At 40.8% G+C, this 27414-nt stretch overlaps 2 protein-coding genes across 3 annotated transcripts in view; both read left to right on the top strand.

The window, feature by feature from the left end:
- LOC114643594 (low affinity immunoglobulin epsilon Fc receptor-like) overlaps positions 1–27414 on the top strand; it is a 346195-nt gene that overhangs the window by 97129 nt on the left and 221652 nt on the right. The window lies entirely within an intron of this gene.
- LOC114643577 (CD209 antigen-like protein E) lies at positions 1936–26924 on the top strand. The gene is made up of 6 exons (XM_028792142.2): positions 1936–2089; positions 13852–13956; positions 18713–18889; positions 19173–19333; positions 21540–21667; positions 26360–26924. Exons 1-6 carry the CDS (start codon positions 1975–1977, stop codon positions 26547–26549), a joined length of 876 nt encoding a protein of 291 aa, XP_028647975.1. The 5' UTR covers positions 1936–1974; the 3' UTR covers positions 26550–26924.

Consider the following 27414-nt stretch of genomic DNA (forward strand, 5'->3'; position numbering starts at 1 on the left):
ATGTGTAGCGAAATTTGGAGTTTTGCTTAGCACAAATTTTGTGAAACAAATAGTGTTATATCAAAAGCAAAATCCTCATCATTACCACAAATATTTTCATTTCCTGGGCAACCTTTTCTCTATATGTGCAAAGGAAAGGAAGAGAGCATGGAAAGTAAAGGGTACGACTAGAGAGCAAACACTTACAAGCACTTTGCTGCTGCTAAAATCTATCGGCCTGTGTATGCGGCGCCCAACAAACATCTTACAGAGTTAGAGAAACCCATTGTATTAACTATCCCTAAATGAGAGATGCGTGGTGGAACTGGCAGCATGAACGTGCAGGCAAACAGTGCAACAATGTTGTGTGGAGCCACATGTAAGGAGCTGGTGAACTTCAGGGAGGCACTGGATGGGGTGAAAGAAAGTCTGAGTGGTTTAGATGGAGAATAACCTTTAGGGAGTAATATTTCTTACTTTCCAGTCCAATAAAAAAAACTTCAAAATCTTGTTTTAGTGAGTTTCACATTTGTCAATTGTAAAATTGTATTCAAAGTAAATTTCAAGGGCAATTTCTTGAAACTGTATACAAAACTCTGTTGCTTCATTCACCACATAGATATGATATTTAGAGCAGATACTTCACATGCAGACTGCCGAGATGATAAATTCAGAGGTCCTTCAGTTACAGTAGTGGCTTCATGCCGTAGCACAGGGCAGCTTTTTAATTAATTCATATCCACCACAGATGCGCGCAGTCATAACTCAGAGTAATTACTTTGCTTGTTTTGGGTGTCCTGTTTCTCATAAGCATGTTCTATGCCAGCGTTTCTCAACCTTTAAGTATTTGCGACCCGAGTTTTCATAACAGTTTTAATCGCGCCCCCCTAACATTTTTTTGAAAGGAGCCCATTAATACCAATTTGTTCTTTTTTAATTAATGATATATCATAGATGCATATTTTAGATAACCTGGGTTCGCTTCCCGGGTCCTCCCTGCGTGGAGTTTGCATGTTCTTCCCGTGTCTGCGTGGGTTTCCTCCGGGCACTCCGGTTTCCTCCCACAGTCCAAAGACATGCAGGTTAGGTGGATTGGCGATTCTAAATTGGCCCTAGTGTGTGCTTGGTGTGTGGATGTGTTTGTGTGTGTCCTGCGGTGGATTGGCACCCTGCCCAGGATTGGTTCCTGCCTTGTGCCCTGTGTTGGCTGGGATTGGCTCCAGCAGACCCCTGTGACCCTGTGTTCGGATTCAGCGGGTTGGAAAATGGATGGATAGATAGATAGATAGATAGATAGATAGATAGATAGATAGATAGATAGATAGATAGATAGATAGATAGATAGATAGATACTTAATTAATCTCAAGGGGAAATTTACATACTCCTCTATAATAACTCTATATTTATTTTTCTAGTATCAGAATGTAGTTTAAATTAATTTCTTTTGGTTTCAATAGATGTTTTTTTCATATTTTCAATTCTTGTTTTCTTTTTTTCACATCTTCGCGCCCCCTTTTTGTTACTAGCCCCACAGTTTGAGAACCACTGTCTTATGCACTCCATCACCAATCAAAACACAGTACTTGCTAGAGCTCAACATTTAGGAGTGACAATGACAGTTTTCGTATAAGACATCTTCAGTATTGCATGTGGCATCACTGAAACAAATAGATGATGATACAGTTAAATTAAAACATAAAGAAATAGGCAATAAAAACATATATTGTGCTACACTTAACTTTTTATGCTCACATATAATTGTGTTTTTATTTCTTTACTGTCACATTTCACAATACGTCTTATTATTTATGTATTTAATTTTTGTCCTAAACATTTATGCCTGCTTATTTCTCATTAATGTTCTGTTGAGTCACAAACATGTGGTGCAGACACCTCCTCAAAAAATCCCTGGGCATTCAGCACTAACCCTCAGTAGTTCCGTTCAGCAAATGCTTACATTCACCCACAATTTCCTTTTTCTTTCTCTCACTCGGATGACAACAGCAGAAATGGAGCTGGAACGTGTTTACACTTCACTGAAGAAACCGACTGAAGATGTTTATGCCAACGCTGAACTGAAACATGACAAGAAGGCAGACCACCAAGGGGGTAGGTACTGAGGAATTTCAAAGATTAATTTAATCTCTTACTAGACCTCAACCTAGGGACCCTTCTTCACTGAAAATAGACATAATAATGTTTCTGACCAAACAATCAGAAACAGACTTCATGAGGGTGGCCTGAGGGCCCGACGTCCTCTAGTGGGCCCTGTGCTCATAGCCCGGCACCGTGGAGCTTGATTGGCATTTGCCATAGAATACCAGAATTGGCAGGTCCACCACTAGCGGGCACCCTGTGCTTTTCACAGATGAGAGCAGGTTCACCTTGAACACATGTGACAGACGTGAAAGGGTCGTGGAGAACATGATGCTGCCTGTAACATCATTCAGAATGATTGGGTTTGTGGTGGGTCAGTGATGGTACAGTATATCTGGGGAGGCATATCTACGGAGGGACACACAGACCTCTACAGGCTAGACAACGGCACCTTGACTCCCATTAGGTATCGGGATGAAATCCTTGGACCCATTGTCAGATCCTATGCTGGTGCAGTAGCTCCTGGGCTCCTCCTGGTGTACGACAATGCTCGGCGTCATGTGGCGAGAGTATGCAGGCAGTTCCTGGAGGATGAAGGAATTTATACCATTGACTGGCCCCCACGCTCACTCGCCTGACCTCAACCCAATAGAACACCTCTGAGACATTATGTTTCGGTTTATCCAACACTGCCAGGTTGCACCTCAGACTGTTCAAGAGCTCAGTGATGTCCTGGTCCAAATCTAGGAGGAGATCGCCCAGGACACAATCCGTCGTCTCATTAGGATGTCGTCAGGCATACATGCAAGCACGTGGGGCCCATACAAACTACTGAGTCCAATTTGGAGTTGCTGCAATGAAATTTCGGCAAAATGGACGACATAATTTTTTCCCTTTGTTATTCGGGGTGTCCTTGAATTCAGCCCTCTGTAGGTTGGTCATTTTCATTTCCATCAAACGATGTGGCATCCTTTCATTCCTAACACATTACCATATCGATCCATATCAGCAGAGATAGCCAGCAGGATTTGTTTTTTCCCCTTTGAGATGTGATGTGTTTTCAAAGTGTTCCTTTAATTTTCTTCAGCAGTTTATTTTGTAGCAGTAATTCAGAAACCAGGTTGACATTGACATTCTCTTTATAATTACCTATGAAACTGTGGCAGATCTGCTGTGAAACTAATGAAGCTTAAGCTTCAAGTTCCCAAATCCCGGAGGGGCCCCAGAAGTGACTTTAGTCCACGTTGCTTAAAAATGTTAGGTGTCTACTGAATAATAAGTGGATTTTAGAAAATAATACTGTTAATAATATAGTGTAATTCAGCACACTCTTAAAAATAAAGGCGCCAGTGTGGTTTTTCAGAGTGATGCCACAGGGGACCATTTTTGGTTCCCAAAAGATCCCTCCACATGATGGTTCCACTAAGAATGTTTATTTATTCAGATCTTTAACATGCTCCATACAGTAAATAAGCATGGATAGATGGTCAGAGATCTGTAAAATACCAATGGGTCGTGATTGTAAAAGGACTCTTCTACAGTAACACATTCTATGTCAAGGCTTTCTTGTCTGTTAGTGTCTTGCTATGTAGCCTTACCATACAATTAACATGGCAGATTTTAATACATATTAGGAAGTTTTTAAAACAACCATCTTCATATACAAAAAGCCCCAAAATTAAATGGTTCCACAAGCAACTGCACAACCCAGTAAATAACAGTAAAGTGTCAGTATTTTTAAGAGTGTACAGCAATTTTAACCAAATCCTGAGATGTAATGGTTATATTTTTAAAAGAATATGTGGTAATCTGTCATGGAATTACCCCATTGGTGTAGATAACAGGGGTTACCCAGACCTCACTGCTTGTTGCGAAGGGGCCCCCATATCAATTCTGGCTGCAGGGCCCCCAAAGTCTAGGCCCACCACTGATCTGAAGGCTTACCTGCTAATTTCCATAACTGTTATGTCTCACAATATTTCTTGGCAAGTAGAGCTGAATTTGTAAAGCTGCCCCCTGTCATGTATTGTATGATCCACTGAGCTACAGTATGGTGAAATAGTTCCATTCTGGTATTTCAGTTTTAATGTGATAAAATACATTATATCTTAAGAAAAATTCAGTGCCTTCTTAATTAAAAAATAATTATGCTTTGTTATGATTACTCTTGTATTTGCATGATTGCCCAAAGAGTGCAGGGAGTAATGATTGATTTAAAGACGTAAGAAATTAGTTAAAGGGGAGACTCCAAAAAGTGTAGGCAAACAGGCCAGGATTCGTAAAATTCAAAACTTGAAATAAAATTGATGAGGAATTTTGTCATATTTTTGCCAACTTTTGAATCAAGGTGCACACACAAAAATGCCTTGCCTTGCTATTTTAAAACAGAAACAGCCAACACACACCTTTTAAGAAACACAACCATGTGGCTCCGGTATAAGGTAATTATTAATAGAAAATGTACCTTAACAATTAGTGCATTTTTAACAGTATAGCTTACCTGACCAGGATACATCACTATTACATACTGTACTTATACAATGCACTTCAAATGGATTTCAAGAGTATCCCATGTTATGTTACATTATGTTTAAGAGGCAAAGTAATGTGCATTAGTTTAAATAAAGTCGGGCTGGTGGGTTTCTTGTCTGTTGCCTGTGAGTGAGTGAACCACATGTGCTGAAAACGACAACTTTGTTTCTTCATCTGCTGGTCTCTCTGCATTCTGTTATAAAACACAAAGCAGTTCACTTTCAGACGAATGAGGACACTCTGGAAATAAACATGAGACAAAGTCCCTGGTATAGTTCTTCACAAGTCGGACTGACCACAAGCTAAGCACATGGTACTCTGGATGTCAACTTCCTTAAAGTTAACCACACAGTCTGTACTCTTATGTGTTCTTTTAGATATGAGAGTGACTCTGTGATATTGGTTTTAAAATTTTGGGACAATCTTTGGCATTTTACTTTCCTCAAATGCTTATTTTTGTAATGTTGGATTTTCTCAACTGTTTTGCTTTTGTTTTATACATACAGTGGAACCTCTAGATACGAGTTTAATTCGTTCCAGCACTGAGCTTGTATAGCGAATTTCTCGTATCTAGAACAAACTTCCCCATTGAAAATAATGGGAATCCAGTTAATCCGTTCCGCACCCCAAATATATTAACATAAAAATCAATTTTCCTAACAAATAACACTGATAAATTATATATACTGTAGTCTACCTTTAATAAATAACACTGGTAAATAATATAACTGATTATTAAAAGAATCAAAACAGGTGTCTAAAGTGCAGTAGAGCATTCAATAAATCTTTAAATAAATAATCCTTAAAACAGTTGTGAAGTGGAGGTTTAAAATACACAAGAATAACAATCCTTTAACACGAGGTTAAAACGTCAAAAGAATGCAGTCTTTAAAAAACAGATGACAATCCCCGGTGCTTCTTCTCTGTTAGTGTCTCACATGCGGGCTCTGCAACAGGCGAGACACTCTTAATGCAGCTGACCTTCTCTACACCGTCCTGCTTCAGCTGTTTGGCTCGCCTGTTCAGCTCACTGTTCAGCTACACGCGAGCCTGCACTCGCTCGCTCTCCCGCACCGCCTGCCTGCCTGCCTGCTGCAACCTCCGTTCTCTCTCCTCTTTTTTCTTTTACTTCTTCTCCCCCTTAACCGGCTCGCGCTTCTCTATATATGCGGGGAGGACATGGCAGCTGCAGCCCATCAGCCACAGGAACAATCATGGATGTGGGCAGTTTCCCACCTGTGCACTTAAGTGAGAAACGCAGACACCGCAGATCGCGGCTCGCAACTGCTACCACGCCCCCTCGCTAAGCTGAGAGCTATACCCACAGCCTGGCTCGTGGCTCGTTACGCGAGCCAATGCTCGCATTTAGTTCTGAATTTTTCGCTCATACTTTCCTCGTATTTTGAATTTCTCGTATACAGAGGTGATCGTATCTCGAGGTTCCACTGTATATATATATATATATATATATATATATATATATATATATTGTAAGAAGAATGAGTCGAAGACATCACAAAGGTTTGGGGCAGCCACCCGTATATTATGCTTGGCTGCAATTGCTCTTTTTTAATTACACGAAGTGAATCGTTTGGAGTCCAAAACAGAACTGATCCTTAGGAGACAAGATGGCAGCTTTAAAGGCCCAGAAGGGAAATGACGTCTTCATTGCAGGAAGTGGGAGTGGTATCCTGGTGTTCGGAAGTGACGTCATCCTTGGGGCCGTCCAGAGGCGGGATTTCCCAGGACAGGTCTGCAAGGGACTGAGAGAGATAGTCAGTACACTCCGCCGCCACCTGGCCTGGCATAGAATTACAAGTGCCTAGGCCCTTCAGCTGTTTCCCATGCGCACGTGTGTGACAATATATATATATATTGTGGTGGATTGCCGGCTTCCTATTCCGGCCCTCACCCCCACGTGCCCCGAGTTCCAGCAGGGCCTCATGGACTATGTAGTTTTTATACACAGCCCTGCTGGATACCTTGGGGACCACTAGGAGTCGCTGTCGGGAAGCCCGTGGACTCATATGTGCCCTATAACCTGGAAGTACAGTGATCCCTCGCTATATCGCGCTTCGCCTTTCGCGGCTTCACTCTATTGCGGATTTTATATGTAAGCATATTTAAATATATATCGCGGATTTTTCGCTGCTTCGCGGGTTTCTGCGGACAATGGGTCTTTTAATTTCTGGTACATGCTTCCTTAGTTGGTTTGCCCAGTTGATTTCATACAAGGGACGCTATTGGCAGATGGCTGAGAAGCTACCCAGCTTACTTTTCTCTCTCTCTTGCGCTGACTTTTTCTGATCCTGACGTAGGGGGATTGAGCAGGGGGGCTGTTCGCACACCTAGACTATACGGATAATGCTGAAAGATTATCTTCACGTTGGCTACCTTCTGTGCAGCTGCTTCGTGAAGAGACATGCTGCACGGTGCTTCGCATACTTAAAAGCACGAAGGGCACGTATTGATTTTTTTATCTGTCTCTCTCTCTCTCCCTCTCTCTCTCTCTCTCTGCTCCTGACGGAGGGGGTGTGAGCTGCCGCCTTCAACAGCTTTGTGCCGCGGTGCTTTGCATACTTAAAAGGCAAACAGCCCTATTGATTTGTTTGCTTTCCTCTGCCTTGATGACAGACTCTGCTCCTGACGCGCACTCCTTTGAAGAGGAAAATATGTTTGCATTCTTTAAATTGTGAGACGGAACTGTCATCTCTGTCTTGTCATGGAGCACAGTTTAAACTTTTGAAAAAGAGACAAATGTTTGTTTGCAGTGTTTGAATAACGTTCCTGTCTCTCTACAACCTCCTGTGTTTCTGCGCAAATCTGTGACACAAGCATGACAATATAAGAATAACCATATAAACATATGGTTTCTACTTCGCGGATTTTCTTATTTCATGGGTGGCTCTGGAACGCAACCCCCGCGATGGAGGAGGGATTACTGTATATCCTGGTCACGTGAGCAGGAGAGATGACGTGCTTCCAGGTTGAAGATAAGGACTGTTTACCCTGACCCAGAAGGAATAAGGAACTGTGGACTGTTGGGCAGGAACACCTCCGGGTCAGGGTGTATAAAGGACTCTGGGAAAGCCCAGTACACTGAGCTGAGCTGGGAGGTAGGGTGGCTAAGTGTCTGGGAGAAGGAGGAGAGAGTATTGTGATTAGTGATTGAGTATATGAGTAGTGTGGAGTGGAGGGTGCTTTGTGCACTGTATAAGAAGAAAATAAAAGAGTCTTGTACTTTCGCCTGGTGTTTGGAGTGGTACCTGAGGGTTCAAGAGGTGGAATGATACCTCTACTGCTACAATATATATATATATATATATATATATATATATATATTACTCTATTTATCCATTTCATTGCCAACATTTTTCATTGAAATGTAACACGTGTGATAAAGGATGCTGTATAGCGCCCGACCCAATACAGACTCACACTGAGGCACGTGTAAAAACACAAAAAGACTTTATTTTATTCAGCTGGAGGGCATGTCTTCCCCATGAACCCCCCAGCCACAACACAGTCCAAGTAAGCACAAATCAAATCACCACAAATACACCCTTCTGGCACCACCACTCCTCCCTTGAAGCTTCGTCCTCTCCTCCCGACACTGGCCACTGAGTGGTGGTGGCTGGCTCCTTTTATAGCCCACCCGGAAATGTTCCAGGTGCTTGACCACCTGGTTCCAATTGCACTTCCGGGTGGGGCTGAAGATTTGTCCAGCTGGGCTCTGGAATCCATGCAGCATCCCCTTGCGGCCACCCCAGCTCTCAACCGGGCTGTGGAGGACTCCATCTCCCATGGAGCCCTGGAGGAAGTTAAGGCATCACCGTCGGCCAGGGATGCTGCCACCAAACGTCCTGGGGGAGGTATTGAGTTGCCCATGGTTGCTCTCCTGGAACATATGCAGCAGGGGCGTCCCAGCGGGGCATTGGACCCGGCCACCTGCCACACAGGAAATTAGAATTCTTACAGGTAGCGTCAGATATGATGCTTTCTTATCTACTACACTGATATGTGATATTTATCAGGCACTGTAAAAGATTTTATTCTTGTTTGGCCATCAGGCATTTAGCAGTTTTGTAATAATGAGCACCCCGATTTAACCCTAGCCCAACTTCAATTTAACCGAAGTGTACTTTTTGTCAGAAAACTGTCAGAAGTTAGATGGCCCAATGCAACCCTGTTCAGGACTAAGCAGGTTTGAAAATGACTGACAAGTTAAATGCCATTATCTTTAACATTCAAAGATGGGATATAAGATAATACACAGTCATCTGAAATTGCAAAGTGTACGAGTCCTAGGCATGTGGTATATAAGAAAGTATCGTGTTTGCCACTGATCAGAGCTGTAAATTTATTTGAAAAAGTAGCTGCGAATATACCCGTGACTTTAAACTCATAAAACAAGGGTGAAATATTAAATTTGAAATGTTAGTTGGCGCTGCTTTGGGCTTTCCATGTCAAAGTGTTTAAACTGATATGAGGTGCAGCTCATGGTATCTCACACTGGCTCATTTGCCTTATGGTCGTCTTCTCTGATACACCATACAGATCTGCAATCTGTTGTACTTTTAAGATGCATAAAAGAAAATGTTCTATTGACTCAGCTGGAATGTAAAAGGATGGGCATTCAGGGAAGGTAACTTTATCACATGAACTGGCATGTAGCCTACTCTGTTGCACCAGTTTATTGATGTTTTCAAAAATAACAATTGATATCGTAGTCTAAAAGGGCCGACAACATTGTCATTTCTTCTGATAAATCTTCAGTTTCCTCTCTGAAATATAATTGTAGTAGAATCCATTTCAACAGCAGCAGTAAGCAATTTTCTAATCAATTCTTGTGCTGTTTCATTAACCTCCATCACCCATACTGACATATTGAATTAGGCATGAGCAATCTAAAGAAGACGATTCACCAATAAAAAAACAGTATATGCTAGAGCCCACCCGCTCTAGAGCCCACTCTCTCAACTCTAACAAGTGAAAGTGACAATTTTATTTCATGATGTGTATGGGGGAATATTACAGACAACATTACATAAATAAACAAGCAACAAACAAACATATTTCGTGACAAATTTATTTATTTACAGTATGCTCACATTTCACAGTACTTTTATTTACTTTTTTATTCATTTAATTGTGTATTTATTTATTTAGGGCGGCACGGTGGCGCAGTGGATAGCACTGCTGCCTCGCAGTTCGGAGACCTGGGTTTGCTTCCCAGATCCTCCCTGCGTGGAGTTTGCATGTTCTCCCCGTGTCTGCATGGGTTTCCTCCCACAGTCCAAAGACATGCAGGTTAGGTGCGTGGCGATTCTAAATTGTCCGTAGTGTATGCTTGGTGGGTGTGTGTGTGTGCGCCCTGTGGTGGGCTGGCGCCCTGACTGGGGTTTGTTTCCTGCCTTGTGCCGTGTGTTGGCTGGGATTGGCTCCAGCAACCCTGTAGTTAGGATATAGCAGGTTGGATTATGGATGGATGGATGGATGGATTATTTATTTAATTTTCTCTGAGATATCCTCCATTTTGCATGTTCTCCCCATGTCTGTGTGGGTTTCCCCATGGTGCTCCGGTTTCCTCCCACAGTCCAAAGACATGCAGGTTAGGTGCATTGACGATTCTAAATTGTCCCTAGTGTGTGTGTGTGTGTGGGTGTGTGCCCTGCGGTGGGTTGGCGCCCTGCCCGAGGTTTGTTTTCTGCCTTGTGCCATGTGTTGGCTGGGATTGGCTCCAGCAGACCCCCGTGACCCTGAAGTTAGGCTTTAGCGGGTTGGATAATGGATGGATGGATATTCATCTATAGACCAGGAGCTACGAAATGCAGACAAAATTATAGTCAGGATGGACAGATCTTAAAAAAAGACAATCAAAATTAAAGGGCAAAACAAGGATCAAATGATTGATCCTTTAAGAAGTTAGTAGCCTAAAACAAAACCTGATATTAGCACTTTCTTGGAAGTAAATCTAACTACATTAGAGATTTCAATACTTTTGATACCCACCAAGGATTATATACTGTACACCACCCTATATATAATGTCAGTTGCCAATGCACCTAACCTGCATCTGGACTGTGGGAGGAAATCGGAGCACCCCGAGGAAACCCATGCAGACACAGGAAGAACATGTAAACTCCATGCAGGGAGGACCTGGGAAGCGAACCTGGGTCTCCTTACTGCGAGGCAGCAGCGTTACCACTGCACCACCCAACAAACAAACAGAATGTATGTAAAGAATGTGTTACTAATCACAAAAAGCAGTGAACTCATGGTGGGTCACCTCTAACTGTCATGTGACCTTTTCCATCCATCCATTTTCCAACCCGCTGAATCCTAACTACAGGGTCACAGGGGGTCTGCTGGAGCCAATCCCAGCCAACACAGGGCACAAGGCAGGAACCAATCCTGGGCAGGGTGCCAACCCACCGCAGGACACACACAAACACACCCACACACCAAGCACACACTAGGGCCAATTTAGAATCGCCAATCCACCTAACCTGCATGTCTTTGGACTGTGGGAGGAAACCGGAGCGCCCGGAGGAAACCCACGCAGACACGGGGAGAACATGCAAACTCCACGCAGGGAGGACCCGGGAAGCGAACCCGGGTCTCCTAACTGCGAGGCAGCAGCGCTACCACTGCGCCACCGTGCCGCCTTTTACGAAGACTAATTCCCCGAGTTTCCAGATAACTCGTGTCCTCAGACTTCTGCTCCCCATTGTGTGTCTTTTGATCCCATGAGATTATCCAACTTACTCTCTAGTGTACAGCAGAGGGTGGCAATGTAAAAGAAAATGGGCAGATCCAGAGAAATATACAACTGCACGCTTCCTGCCAGGGATACCGGTTCTCGACTATGATACTGTACTCACAGATGTATGGCTGGGTCCCTCTGCTAAAGGTCCTATGTTGCCTCAGTGCATGAGTAGGCAGCAGCCATTTTCTTTAACCATATTTAATGGATCCCAGAGTTTCCAGGAGTTATGGTGTTTACCAAAGTCTCTGTGGGAGGATGAGTGACCTGGAAAGTGTTTTCAAGTAAAAATATTAAAATAAGTATAATAATAATTTTACACATTACTTGTAATAAAGGATAATTTAGCCTAGAATCAATGTCAGGCTCTGGTGGGAAACCTCATTGAATAACTACAGAACAATTTCTGCAGTAGCAGTTAGGACTTTCACTTGCTCTCACCCTCATTTACACATGGTCAGCAAGCCACAAATGGTCACTTTCATTCAATGGACTTATATTCAATTCAAAAGGCAATCCCATCTAACTTGCCTTTTCTGTTTATGATGTGTGCTGACTTTTCTAGAAGTATCTACTTAACAATAATTTAGCCAAAAATGCATGCATTTTACGTGTTTTGAGCATACAGTGGGATAACTGAATTGTAGATTATGCAACATGACTAGCGCAAGTTTTTAAAAATTTTACCATGGACTTTTTTAACATTATTTGATGTTGTATTGCATTGCTACTTATGCACTTATGTAAATGCATATTATTTAATTTTTGTATGTTACTTGTACATTATTTATTTATCTAATTTTGATTTGCTTTTCTGTGTTTGTAACTATTTCTTTGTCATGTTGTGAAGCACTTTGAGTTACATCCTGTGTATGAAAATGTGCTATAAAAATAAATGTTGCTGTTATTCTTGTTCTAGGACTGATTGGCTTTGTTGCCCTCAGAAAATAATTTAAATCTCTGTGATCACAATATGGAAATGCAGAATCAAGTACTGTTTCTTATTTAATAAAAATGAAGGCTTGCTAATAATCATCATTAACTGTTACTGACCCTCTCTATTCAGTTTTTCTTCTTTTTGGTATCCAGCATGGGCTTGTGATATTACCAAATGCCCAGGCAGGAGAGAGTGGCTAGTTGGCATAGGTCATCCAAACTGTGAATGTGCTTGTTACAAACAACCAAGGACCCCCAGAGGCTTCCTTACTTCAGTAATGCTCTTGACCAGAGTTGTTGTCTTGCTCTCCTTATTTGTCAAATGGCCATTATAATGTTTATAGATTTTATGTGTTCATGAACTGTTTATGTTAATCAGTTACATTACTTCTGTGTTACTGTGTGTTTAACATAATTGTGTTTAAATTGATGTGCAATTTTATTGTTTAATAGTTTTCTCTTACTGCTAGTGTGCTACACATCTGTCGGGTTGGAATCTAAGTAATCAATGTAGACTACAGTGTATCAGTGTAATAAAATGCATCTTGTTTTTCATTCCAACAGATGGCACATGACACACTGCTTTAACGAATCACACACCAAATGTTATATCACAAAGACATAGCAACTGGATGGACACACAGATACACAGACACACACACAGATACTTGTCCTTTTGTAAGTTGGATAGTTGTAAATATCTGAATGTGCTCTGAGACTTTACTCAGTACAGAATGTTACAAGCAAATGAATTAAGCAGAAAGAGAAGAGAGTCATTCTTTATGACTTCTGTACGTTACTTAGGTTGGGTGCATGCACTGATTACAGCACATTGCCGCACCCACCATAAGACGAACCACCCGGATTGAGATGCAAGTGCAGCCATGCAATAAGTGACACCTCAGCACCACACTGAAGAGTGCAAGGTTATTTTTATAGTGGATGGAGTGCCAATCCTGTCACCAACCCCACCAAGTTTTTGTTTTTTTTGTTCTTTATTTCGCCTTATACAATTTCTTGTATTAGGAATTTGTTAGTTTTCACATACCCCTTGGGGTCAGGGTCAGCCATTGTACAGTGCCCCTGAAGCAATTACAGGTTAAAGGCCTTGCTCAAGGGCCCAGCAGAGTAGGATCTCTTTTGGCAGTGGCGGGGATTCGAACCGGCAACCTTTTGGATACCAGCGCAGATCCTTAGCCTCAGAGCCACCACTCCGCCCTGTAAGTTTTCCCTGTAAATTGGAGGACCTGCTTACAGGTCTAGATGCAGATTAACATCATGTCCAGGACAGAGCAATGCAGGTTAAGGGCCTTGCTCAAGAGTCACTTTTGGCATTTGTAGATTACTTAGAGATAATAGAAATGTTCTGTAGAAAACTGTTGAGCACCAATCATTCACGTTACTCTAACACAACACCCTGGGACTTATGTCACTGCATTGTGTAGCACTGGCTAGTCATGTATTGGTAGGTTAAGGCATGCAGAAATATTTAACTCCTTCGAGTGACTGTATGACTTTTTTTTTGCCTTTATCCCTACAGCTTTGAGACCTGTTGCCACTGTGAATAAAAATGCACTTCTGGTTAAGCTTCTGGTGTTCTTCTGTGTCTTGCTAGTGGGAATCATCATCTTCCTTGCTGCATACAGTAAGCATCCCCAAAATAGTGACCACCTTGGTCTAGGAAGGGTGGGAGGGTTGTGTTCCCAGTTCCCTGTGATATAAAAACAATTACTGTAGCCTTGTCATAATGCTAAAATGTTTATGATGTTGGGGATTAGTGGAAACACAATAAGTGAAACTGGAATGGTGACAAATAGGCAAAGAATACTGTAGATCATAGTGACTAAAAATAATTATGAATACAGACTTCAATATCACTTAAATATGTCAAATAAAGACAATAAGATTCAGATTAAATTACTGTCACTGAATTTCTAGCAATGCACACAAACACATCCTAAATATACATTTGGAAGTATGGTCAGGCTTATCAAAACATATATAAATCACAGATATGCTGGTAGGAGAAACAGATGAGACTCGATGGAAAAATGTCTTTAATGATAGCAAGGAACAGGTCTGCCCTTAAACAATACCTGCAGTATTCATCCTTTCATGCAAGCTTAGGGTTCTGGGGATGGGGTATAGATGGGGGAGCACAGATAAGGGAGCACTTGAGCAGGAACCAATCTGGGATGGGCACCAGCCTGTTAGAAACTGCATTCACATAATGAGAAGATGAACTTAAATGTCCATGTGCTTTTGACCACTCTTAGAGGGCAGCACATCAGGTTCCTCTTATTAAAAGACAATGCTTGGACAAGGCTGAATTATTATTATTTTTTGCTTCCACCACTATAGCGTCATCGGGTCATCTTCTTCAATCAGCCAATTTTTCTCTTCCGCCATTGAAACATGAAGCATTGCATTTTGGGGTGACTATGTCCGGTGACTGCCATTTGTAGTTATTGTCTGGCTCAATATCGTACACAAGCACTTCCTTGCTTATGAGTGCCACCTTTTCTTGTTATAGAGTGCATACAATAACTTTCCTTTAGCAGGGATATTAACATTATATTAATTTTAAATTTTGGGAAGAAAAGAAAAAGAAAAACTAATGAAACAAAAATGAGCTACAGACCTAAGAGAATATTTTGGGAGTAGAAGCATAGACCAATACGACTGTGTTCTGATTGTGTTGTGTTGTCATACACTCAGATTTTATTTTTATTTTAAGCTGTGAATAAAGGTGATTTTACACACAGGTTTATGTTCATCAATGTGAGCTTCACTGGACAGTAATACTAAATACAGTAATAGCCTCTGATACGCCATATGTACGTTTTTCTACAGGAGAGGTAGCTTTGCAAGTCATTTTTATTTTAGATTTTTCAAGTTATGTAAATTTGACATGACCTTTTAATTAGACAAAATGTATTGGAATAAAACATTTAGAACTGCAAATAAATAAATTAATTAAATGATTGAACATTTAAATCTTTTATTTTTGAAAATACTGCAGAACCTTCATGTGGTAGCACCTGCTGCACTGCTGGCAAATAATTTGAAATTCCACAGCATTTTTTCTTTGCCTATTTTCCCTAAATGATATCCACAAAATGTGCTGCTAGTAAAGAAACTTTCATAAGAGAGTTCTTCAACAGTTCTTAGATTCTGTACAAAGTACAGAGAAATTTTTACTTGCATGTGCTAATAAATTTGCAACACAACTAAAAGAGAGTTTCACATATCTTATATATAATTTGCCAGTCTCCTCACTCACTCACTCACTCACTCACTCACTCACTCACTCACTCACTCACTCACTCACTCACTAACGTCCGTCCGAAGCCGAATGCGCAGTCGCCTTCTGCGCATGTCCGAAGCCAAATGCGCAATCGCCTTCTGCACAGCTGCCCGAAAAACCTTACGAGACCGACATCGCGGCAGGCGGCGGATTTACAGCCGCAAAAATTCAAAAAGAAAGGCGACTTCGACCAACATCGTGGTAGGCGGCGGATTTACGGACGTGAAAATTCAAAGAGAAAGACGACTTCGGCCAACATTTGCGGCAGGGTCTGTCCGAAGCCGAATGCACAGTCGCCTTCTGCGCATGTCCGAAGTCGAATGCGCAGTCGCCTTCTGCGCATGTCCGAAGTCGAATGCGCAGTTGCCTTCTGCGCAGCTGCCCGAAAAACCTTACGAGACAGACATCGCGGCAGGCGGAGGATTTACTGCCGCGAAAATTCAAAAAGTAAGGTGACTTCGACCAACATCGCGGCAGGTGGCGGATTTACAGCCGCAAAAATTCAAAGAGAAAGGCGACTTCGATTAAAGCTCTAGAGGCCTGAACGGCGATTTCGATTACAGCTCCAGGCCTAATTACGCATTCATTCAATACACCTACATCAGGTTTGTGGTGCTTATACTTATTACTTTCTATTCCACTCGTGCCCGTTTCATCTTACGTTGTCGAAATGGGCTCTTTGTTCAGTTTTAAATAAATTCAGTGTGTAAAAAAGCACATTAGTAAAAACTGTAAAAAGAATAACAAGAACCCAACATTAAATGGTTCAAGTACCAGGTGTAATCCCATTTATTTATTGTTGCAACAGGCTATGTTAGAACAAATATGAGAAAACAACACTATAGGGCCACCAGTGCACCTTCCTGTGTGTCAATCTTAAAAATGACAGCGACTTCCTGTCTCTGGGATTTCCTAAATCAGAGGACCAGTAAAGGGCTGTATAGAAGCAGGGCCCTTAATATTAATTTCTGTCCATGTCTTCAGCTATAAGGCTGTAAAGAGGAAAATTAGTAAGAGGTGGTTCCTCACTTAAATAGTTCCCCTGTGCACCTTTTAAATCAGTTCCTAAAAGTAACACACTACAGTCGTGGCCAAAAGTTTTGAGAATGACACAAGGGTTAGTTTGTAGAAAGAGTGCTGCTTCAGTGTTTTTTGATCTTTTGTGAGATGTTTCTATGGTATACTGAAGTATAATTACAAGTATTTTATAAGTTTCAAAGGCTTTTATTGACAATTACATTAAGTTTATGCGCAGAGTCAATATTTTCAGTGTTGGCCCTTCTTTCTTTTTCAAGACCTCTGCAAATAACCCTGGCAGGCTGTCAATCAACTTCTCGGCCAAATCCTGACTGATGGAAGCCCATTCTTGCATAATCAATGCTTAGAGTTTGTCAGAATTGGTAGGTTTTTGTTTGTCCTTTTGAGGATGGACCACAAGTTCTCAATGGGATTAAGGTCTAGGGAGTTTCCTGGTCATGGACCCCAAATTTTGATGTTTTGTTCCCAGAGCCACTTAGTTATGACTTTTGGCTTATGGCCCAGTGGCTCCATCATCCTGGAAAATGCATTGTTCATCATGGAAGGTTGGGAGAAGTTGCTATCGGAGGAAAATTGTGAATGGGCCCACTTCCTTGACTGACAAGCAACCCCACACATGAATGGTCTCAGCATGCTTTAATGTTGGCATGACACAGGACTGATGGTAGCACTCACCTTTTCTTCTCCAGGGAATCTTTTTTCCGGATGCCCTAAACAATCAGAAAAGGGGATTCATCAGAGAAAATGACTTTACCCCAGCAGTCCTCAGCAGTCCAATCCCTGTATCTTTCACAGAATATCATTCTGTCCCTGATGTTTATCTTGGCTTCTTTGCTGCCCTTCTTGACACCCACCAGGCCATCCTCCAATAGTCTTCATCTCCCTCACTGTGGTGCAGATGCCCTCCCACCTGCCTGCTGCCATTCCTGAGCAAGCTCTGCACTGGTGGTGCCCTCCTGATCTGAAGCCATGAATCAACTTTAGGAGATGGTCCTGGTGCTTGCTGGACTTGCTTCAGTGCCCTGAAGCCTTCTTCACAACAGTAGTGGAAATTTTTTGTTGAGATTAAGTTCATTTTCATGGCAAAGGGGGACTTTGCAATTAATTGCAATTCATCTGATCACTCTTCATAACATTCAGGAGTAGATGCAAATTGCCATCATAAAAACGGAGGCAGCGAACTTTGCGAAAATTAATGTTTGTGTCATTCTCACAACTTTTGGCCACGAATGTATACCCATGAATGTGACACATTAAAATCAAGAATCTCTATTTTTAGTTCTGTTCTGTTCAGCTTATTCTCATACAGCACTATTCTCAGAAAGCAGATTCAGAGAGCTTACTGTAGGTAAGAAAAGTAAAATAGTTATACACCAAACAAAACATTAGAAAGAGAAATTAATCCAACAGCATATGTGGCGAGTTTACAAATGAAGAAAGGAAAATAAAAACTCTGAGGATTCCCAGTTCTTTGAGATAAGTAAACCTTAGGGCAGAGGTCAATTAAATTTCAAGTGAAAAAGACTATGAAACTCTGCCATTCTGTCCAGGTATTATTCCTGCCTTAGGCCAAAAGCTTGCTGGGATAGGCTTTGGTTTCCCCAAAATTCTGCATAGGATAAGTGGATTTAGGAGAAGAATGGATAGACAGACTATCAAACTCTGTTTCTCTGCACATTACCATGTGAATTGATTTTTAAAGCAGTCTGTAATAACATATTACCATATATGACATAGAATCTTATGAACCAAATGGCAGCTGATCATGGGATGAGCAGCATAAAAGCAGACCTATTTATAAAAAAGAATGAAAAAAGAGCACACATACTGTCTGGAGAAAATGACTTGTGGAGAGAATGGCAAATTCTTGTTAATGCGGTTGGTGTAGTAGGCAGGAATCTTGAGCTAGGGCAAGCAGCGAATGTAAAACACACAAAAGACAGTGGGTATGTGAAATGGAGAATCTTACAGAATGATAAATGAATGTTTCTAAATGAATAGATACATAAACTAGATCCATGTACTGTATACACCACATTCACTTTTGTTTCATCAGATTACAAAGGCTATCGCGTCATGGGTGTAGCTTTTGATAAGAACTACAAAGAAGAGCAGCTTCAGAATAATACCCTTCAAGAAATGTACACTAAGCTGGAACAGAATTATGCTGAGCTGTCTTCAAGAGTTACAGCCCTGGATAAACACTGTCAAGTGAGAAACACATCAGCTCAGGGTATGTGATGAGTACTGGAATTCTTTATCATTCTTTTACATGCAGGGCTTGCCTCATACAGGGAGCCCTAAAGTCTCTGAAATTCTAATTATGTTTGTTTAGTTTCCTGAGAGTTATGAGAATTGTACTAATTGTTATTTTAACTAACATTTTTATTCCAAAAATTATTACAATTGTAGAAAATGCTCCCATATTTCTGCAAAACTGTTGGTGGATACTGAACAAGCCAAGTCACTAAGCTACATTACACATCATTTTCTCCCCCATCATTCTTTTCTTTCAGTTTGTGTAGGAAAGACTTGCTTTGTCTGTCCTGAAAGCTGGCAGCTATTCAATTCCAAGTGTTACTTCTTGCCTGTGGATGAACTGGCTTGGATTGCTAGTCGTGATCTCTGCATCTCAATGGGGGGACACTTAGCAATTATAGAAAGCATGGATGAACAGGTAAGTTCTTTATCCAAAAAGAGATGCTTAATGGTGTGATATGACAATCCAGTTTCATAAAAAATTATTTTGAATGTTGGATCACTCATTTTCATAGAAAGGAAAGGATAAATGCCCAGGTATTCAACAAAACTTGCATCAAAAATGTGAGCAGGAACTAATAACTGTATTCATCTTATTTCCTGTTAACAAACCATAGTCATATATCCAACATTTATCTTGAACTATTTGAAGTTATACCTACAAATTATAATTACAGTTAGCCTGAAGATCTATGCAAACTCAGTTTTAGCATTCTTCTTGGGCATACTAAACAGTAACATCCTTGACAAACATCATTATTATGAGTATCTTACCTACTACGCCTATGAGTATCTTACCTACTATGCCATGATCATGGAAATTTGACTTAAGGATGGAAACAGTAGATGGGAAGAATCATATAAACAAGCAAAGGTGAAAACCAGGAGATCAAAAATTGAGATTAAAAAGTTCAATAAGTGAAACCAAAAACTGTAGGGACGAATGTAGCAAGAGAGTTGAACACCAGAACCTGCATGTAAACCAATCTAAAATGTTGGCCAACGAACAGGGATCAATTCTAATGCTTACAAGATAACATTGAAGTCTTTGATGTTGTATTCTCAAACTTGGACATTTTACGTGTCACACCCTCACGCTTGTCCTGACTAAAATTGTCAAAGCAACATTCTATCGAAATGGCAGCACCCACAAGGAAAGCAATATGGCATCACAGGAAAATGTGATTTATCTTTAACAATGTTAAAAACATTTTGGATCAAAAAACAAACATAACTATGAGATTCCTTGGACACCAAAACCACCAAAATGGTATGTAAAATATTTATTGGAAACAAGGATTTGTTTATAAAAATGTAATGTATTTATTCATTGCCCAAAATAAAATGTTAAAACAAAGTTCTTTATTGCAAACATTTGATTATTATGCCTAAAACTTTTATCACACTACCTCCCTGCCAGACTGAGCCCTACCCAACTCAAAACTCAAAGGCATTTTAGTTAAGGGGTACCTTAATGCTCCCATTTACATCTATTCTTGGGATAATTCCTGAAAACAACTGTGAAGCCTAGAACATCTTCAAAATATTATGTTGAGCTGCCACTGGTTGTGCCAGTAGCCCCATATGTGAATTTTCCCTTGGGATTAATAAAGTATCTATCTATCTATCTATCTATCTATCTATCTATCTATCTATCTATCTATCTATCTATCTATCTATCTATCTATCTATCTATCTATCTATCTATCTATCTATCTATCTATCTATCTATCTATCTATCTATCTATCACAATTTAAATACCCAGACACAACTGGTGCCAGAAATACTACCTGCATTTTAAAACTAGCAATGGCTGGCTCTTCTGATACCACTCAGTGATTTCGTAAAACTTTTCTATCCTTCTCCCTTTCATCCAAACACTTTCAGGTAGTCTACTAGTGAACCAACAGTACTATATGTCTGGTTAATTTCCTAATCTTAAAGGGACTACTAGATAATGAGTTCCCCTGGTCACCTTCATATGACTTACCTATCTAGCAGTGGCTGACCCACACAATTATTATTCATTAAGTACGGACCATACGGAGTTCACCACCTCATCCCTCCCTGCTTTCTGGCCCTTTCAACCTCTGACAGCATCTTGCCAGGACGGCACCCTGTCCCAACATTATCCAGAACAGATACCTGATGTAAATCTGAGTATCTAGAGGGAAAAACCGACACACACAGTGAATATATGTATATGATTCCATTTAATATATTGACTACATGTCATTGAGGGTCAACCAATAATGCCATCCCATTCTATGGCCAAGGGTTATGGCTTGCTGAAGATAATCAGAATGAAAAATAAAACAGGAAAGGGTCAATAGATGACTAATAATTATTACCAGACTTTATATCAAACACTAATAGCTAACAGATATTGTTGCAATATAAATAATCTAATCATCTGCTCTTATAAGATTAAGGTACTTAAAAGTAGAAAGTGTTCATCTTGAATCGTAAGTGTAGAGACCTTTACAGTAGTAGGCAGCTCATTCAAAAGTTTCATTCCTTCTATTGCAATAACTGCATTGTGAAGATTCAGCTAAGTGCACCTTCATCAACATGCAGTGTCCGACATTTGATCACACTGATGCAAGTCTGTTTTTCTGCTCAGAAATTTTTATTAGAGAGGATAAGGGTCAGAGCAGCAGAAGACATATCTTACTGGATTGGACTTACAGATCTGGTGACTGAAAATCATTTTCTCTGGGTGGATAACAAACCACTGGATCCAAAGAAAAGGTAAAAAATTCTATATGATAGTAATTGACCCAAAGTGATAGAAAAGCAGCTACTTTTGTTTCCAGGTCCTGCTGTTTCTTAAGATTGTTTCAGTGTTTAATATTGATATGTTCTTCTACAGTTTTGCACTACTGTAAATATTGTTTTGAAATGTATGCTTTTCATGCTTTCCATTCAAATTTTATTACTGCATTCTCTTTGTGCATCACACTTGTTGTTTTTTGTTGTTAAATTCCTGCATCTTTTTGGTGAGGTATGGGTGCTACCTTATTTAACAGTGAGAGGCTGCCATTCCCTCTCATATGAATTTTAAATAAGTCACCTCACAAATTAAGAATTTTAGTCTGCCAGCTTCTTTTTGCTCTCAGCTTTCAGTATTTATTTGCCAACAATAAATATAGCAACACACATTAAATACAAAATGATAGATATGCTCCATCAGTTGTCAGAGTGGCTGAGGATAAAAACTGTTCCTGAATGTAGTGGAGAGATTGACTTGAATAAAAAAGACAGAAAAGGAACTGTGCAGGATGGCTTGAGGTCTTTAACAATCCTGTTTGCCATGGTGTGTATTATGTCCTGAACAGAAGGCAGGTGTGGACCTTTAAAAGCCAACTACACCACATTGAGGGGATGCAGCATACCAGGGTGATATGCCGTCAGTGATCGCGGTAGTATGGCGATGTGCAATTTAAAGATAAATAAGTAAGAGAGCACTCAGGCTTCAGAAGGAGTTTAGGTGTGAGTGGTAGTGTTGTGGAGCAGCTCAGGGCTGTTAATGATGTGATTGACTGCTCATGCCCTCACATGTTCATGCAAGTAGTTTGGTCGATTGCCTCATTACTGCTCAGGAGCCTGTAGTCAGCACATCTGCATCCCTAATAGTATAAAAACTGGGGAGGAACAATGTGAAAGCAAGAAAGAGACAGAGAGGGAAAGAAAAGAGTCAAAGGTTAAGATTAAAATGAAAGTAAGAGAAAAGGCACGATGATGATAAGCAAAGGCCGGCAATCAGTGAAGTGAGCCCCAAAAGTGGAGAATGTATGTGAGGCTCTCATATTCTGTAATTCTGTATTCTGTAACTCCCGCTAGGATGAAGCAGTCTGAATGAAACAACGTGCAATGTGCTCCTCAGTATATGGAGCTTCAAACAATCTGGGATGCCCCTGCATCGGATCGATGAGGTAGGCATTGGAATACCATCGCGATGTTTAACATCCGTTTGCAACTTCTGGGTGTATACCACCCATACCCCTTCACTCAGTCACTCAACTTCTCATCAGGATGATGGTGTACAGTATTGAGGAGTGCATCTTCATGGTGCAAACCTATAGGGTCACCAATTTGTTTAAGTGATGTCAGAATCAACTGGATGATCGTGAGTTACCGGAAAGTTACTTCCAGCAAGATGGAGCAACGTGTCACACATTGGCTAGGAGCGTGGCAGAAATTAAGTCCTTTTTTGGCAACCGGGTAATTTCAAAGGGGCTTTGGCCACCGCGGTGCGCCGGATCAGACATCACTATGACTTCTTCCTTTGGGGTATGCTCAAAGGAAAAGTCTATTGGAACAAGCCTTGCTCCATGAAAGATTTGAAGAAAAACATCCAATGTGAAATTGCTGCTATTCCCCCCGAGACGCTTGTCGATATGTTCACAAACATGGAGCACCATGTCTAAATTTGTCTTGCAGAAAACAGAAACCACTTCCAGCATCGCATGTAATGCAATCAATTACACATACGTCAAGGTATAGAGCGTATTTGTTTGGTTCATATTGGCTCATCCTAACGGGAGTTACAACAGAATATTCAGGGCCTCTTTCAAGTTAATCTCCCTGTATATCTTATATACAGTGCATCCAGAAAGTATTCACAGCGCATCACTTTTTTCCACAATTTGTTATGTTACAGCCTTATTCCAAAATGGATTAAATTCATTTTTTTCCTCAAAATTCTACACACAACACCCCATAATGACAACATGAAAAAAGTTTACTTGAGGTTTCTGCAAATTTATTAAAAATAAAAAAACTGAAAAATCCCATGTCCATAAGTATTCACAGCCTTTGCTCAATACTTTGTTGATGCACCTTTGGCAGCAATTCCAGCCTCAAGTCTTGTTGAATATGATGCCACAAGCTTGGCACACCTATCCTTGGCCAGTTTCGCCCATTCCTCATTGCAGCACCTCTCAAGCTCCATCAGGTTGGATGGGAAGCGTCGGTGCACAGCCATTTTAAGATCTCTCCAGAGATGTTCAATCGGATTCAAGTCTGGGCTCTGGCTGGGTCACTCAAGGACATTCACAGAGTTGTCCTGAAGCCACTCCTTTGATATCTTGGCTGTGTGCTTAGGGTTGTTGTCCTGCTGAAAGATGAAGCATCGCCCCAGTCTGAGGTCAAGAGCGCTCTGGAGAAGGTTTTCATCCAGGATGTCTCTGTACATTGCTGTAGTCATCTTTCCCTTTATCCTGACTAGTCTCCCAGTTCCTGCTGCTGAAAAACATCCCCACAGCATGATGCTGCCACCACTATGCTTCACTGTAGGGATGGTATTGGCCTGGTGATGAGCGGTGCCTGGTTTCCTCCAAATGTGACGCCTGGCATTCACACCAAAGAGTTCAATCTTTGTCTCATCAGACCAGAGAATTTTCTTTCTCACGGTCTGAGAGTCCTTCAGGTGCCTTTTGGCAAACTCCAGGTGGGCTGCCATGTGCCTTTTATTAAGGAGTGGCTTCCGTCTGGCCACTCTACCATACAGGCCTGATTGGTGGATTGCTGCAGAGATGGTTATCATTCTGGAAGGTTCTCTTCTCTCCACAGAGGACCTCTGGAGCTCTGACAGAGTGACCATTGGGTTCTTGGTCACCCCCCTGACTAAGGCCCTTCTCCCCCAATCGCTCAGTTTAGATGGCCGGCCAGCTCTAGGAAGAGTCCTGGTGGTTTCAAACTTCTTCCACTTACGGATGATGGAGGCCACTGTGCTCATTGGGACCTTCAAAGTAGCAGAAATTTTTCTGTAACCTTCCCCAGATTTGTGCCTCGAGACAATCCTGTCTCAGAGGTCTACAGACAATTCCTTTGACTTCATGCTTGGTTTGTGCGCTGACATGAACTGTCAACTGTGGGACCTTATAAAGACAGGTGTGTGCCTTTCCAAATCATGTCCAATCAACTGAATTTACCACAGGTGGACTCCAACTAAGCTGCAGAAACATCTCAAGGATGATCAGGGGAAACTGGATGCACCTGAGCTCAATTTTGAGCTTCATGGCAAAGGCTGTGAATACTTATGTACATGTGCTTTCTCAATTTTTTTATTTTTAATAAATTTGTAAAAACCTCAAGTAAACTTTTTTCACGTTGTCATTATGGGGTGTTGTGTGTAGAATTCTGAGGAAAAAAATGAATTTAATCCATTTTGGAATAAGGCTGTAACATAACAAACTGTGGAAAAAGTGATGCGCTGTGAATACTTTCCAGATGCACTGTATAAACATCTACGCGTGGAAGTGTGTGTGTGTCTGTGCGGCCCGGAAGTGCAAGGCTACAGCATGAAGCTCAAAGACTCGGCCAAATGGCCCCAAGTTAACGAGTTGGAGACAAACTCGCTTAGCCGCTAATACACAAGCAAGGTGACCTTCGAGGACAGAGAAACTTGCTTAGCTGCTGATAGACAAGGTGGGTACTCACATCTGCAAAACGAAACCGCCGACTCTGCATTTTCAATTTTTTTTGACAATTTCAATAGTTTCTAGGAACCCAGGCTTTTTACAGCACGAGCTTACACAGCTAGTACATACAGTGCTGTGAAAAAGTATTTGCCCCCTTCCTGACTTCTTCTTTTTTTGAATGTTTGTCACACTTAAATGTTTAAGATCATCAAACAAATTTAAATATTAGACAAAGACAACCCAAGTAAACACAAAATAAAGTTTTTAAGTGATGATTGTATATATTGAGGAAAAAAACCTATCCCAGACCTACATATTTTCTGTTTACTGAAGCAGATGTGGGACATGGAGTGGGGGGTCACATGACCAAGTTATTACTGTATGAGAAAAGTATAACTTTTGAAGTGTATACATATTTATTCAATTCACTAAAAATGATTTTCTTTATCTATTCAAGTAGTAATGATATTGTTTATTTGTTCATCACAGTTCCTTGCTGCACCACAATATAGCAGCAGGTCTCATTATATGCTTTTCTCGCTCTGCCCCATCCCACCATTGCCTTTGTGACTGTGCAGCTTCTTAAACAAACCCCAGGTGTAGCAGCTCATGTCTTCTGCTCCTTGAAATTGCAGCAGATAAGTGGCATTATATTCATGTCTGTAAAAGTAAAAACTTGACTTATGTAGAAATACATAAAGATGACTTGGTGAGCTTTTATATTACAGTGACTAAAAGTGTATTCTGTTACACTAAAAATAACATAATGGCTGTTCGATCTAAAGATTCTAAAGAGTCAGCATTTCTCTGACACTGCAATGATGCACTCTCTGTCATATGCAGATTGCAGGTTGAGACTTCATCACGGATTTTAAATCTCCATCAGGTACTTCTTTAACAAATGTGTCAAAAATGTGAAAATTAATAAAAACTACAAGTTTCAAACCAGCTACCCAAGTCTACAAATCCACCTGAATATTATGCTATGTAGACATTTTCTTACTTTTTTCTTTTGCAGCTTCTGGGGTCGACATCTAATTAAGGATGGACTAGAGCCAGACAACTGGAATAATAATGGGAAGAATCCTGAAGGAGAAGACTGTGTGAAATTACACATAAACATAAAATACCATGGCTGGTATGATCAGAACTGTAAGGACAGAAAGAAGATGATCTGTGAAACAAATGCAGGCGTTCTCAATATTTAGCCTGCCAATAAATATAGCAGAACAGCCTGGGGGGCACACTGGAGTCACTGGGAGTTTCTGAATTAACAAGCATCATCTTACACTGGCCAGCAGCTTCGAATTCAATGGCAACTTTAAAACACTTGAAGGTTGTAAGCAACTACTCTCTAAGGCAGGACTATGGAACAATTGATTTTTGGTGAATATGGATGATGATGAAATGTACAAAAATCCAAAATTTGAAACTTTGTCATTTTTTTTTAGAATTACATTTTTCTTTGTCTTCACTTTATGTTTCCAAGTAACTATAAAATAAAACTAAAACCCTGGAAACCTTACAAAAAGCAAAGAAAATTGATCTTTAGGAATATCAGGAAACCTGGAGAGAGATAAATAAATAGTATACAGCATACAGAATGAACTTTGAACATACAGGGGCATACTTTATAAGGTTTACTGTATATAAAAATAGAAATACGAAAAAAAAATCACATGCCAAGTGTACAGTTCAGTACTGTTTGTTTAGAAATTGGTAATAAACAGACATTCTATGTTACTGGTCATGCCAACAGACTGTTATGGGCTAAGGTTATGGTGGCCCAAGTATTCATACATTTTGACATTCGCTTAGGTCTTGCCAATGTGAAGGGGTGGCTGTGTAGTATATAAGCATGCTGGGCCTTTGTGGTAGAAATGTGTGCCCCTGTCTGCAGCTTGTGAAGTGAACACTGGATAGTTGTGAACAAATTTAAGATCACTGGCTGCCCATGCCATCTGTTGGCCCAAGAGGAATCCTGTTTAAGAAGCACATAGAGACTAAAGAGTGGCGTCAGGGAGCATGTAGATTATAAAGGATATAACATGCTACTTTAGTTACAATACAGTT

Source organism: Erpetoichthys calabaricus, chromosome 5 (genome assembly GCF_900747795.2).
Source record: "Erpetoichthys calabaricus chromosome 5, fErpCal1.3, whole genome shotgun sequence".
NCBI classification, from domain to species: domain Eukaryota; kingdom Metazoa; phylum Chordata; class Cladistia; order Polypteriformes; family Polypteridae; genus Erpetoichthys; species Erpetoichthys calabaricus.

Coding starts and splice junctions, on each gene's coding strand:
- LOC114643577 (XM_028792142.2), top strand. CDS start 1,975: ATGACAACAGCAGAAATGGAGCTGGAACGTGTTTACACTTCACTGAAG. Junction 18,890..19,172: donor GAGAAACACATCAGCTCAGG/GTATGTGATGAG, acceptor CTTTTCTTTCAG/TTTGTGTAGGAAAGACTTGC. Junction 21,668..26,359: donor CCACTGGATCCAAAGAAAAG/GTAAAAAATTCT, acceptor TTTCTTTTGCAG/CTTCTGGGGTCGACATCTAA.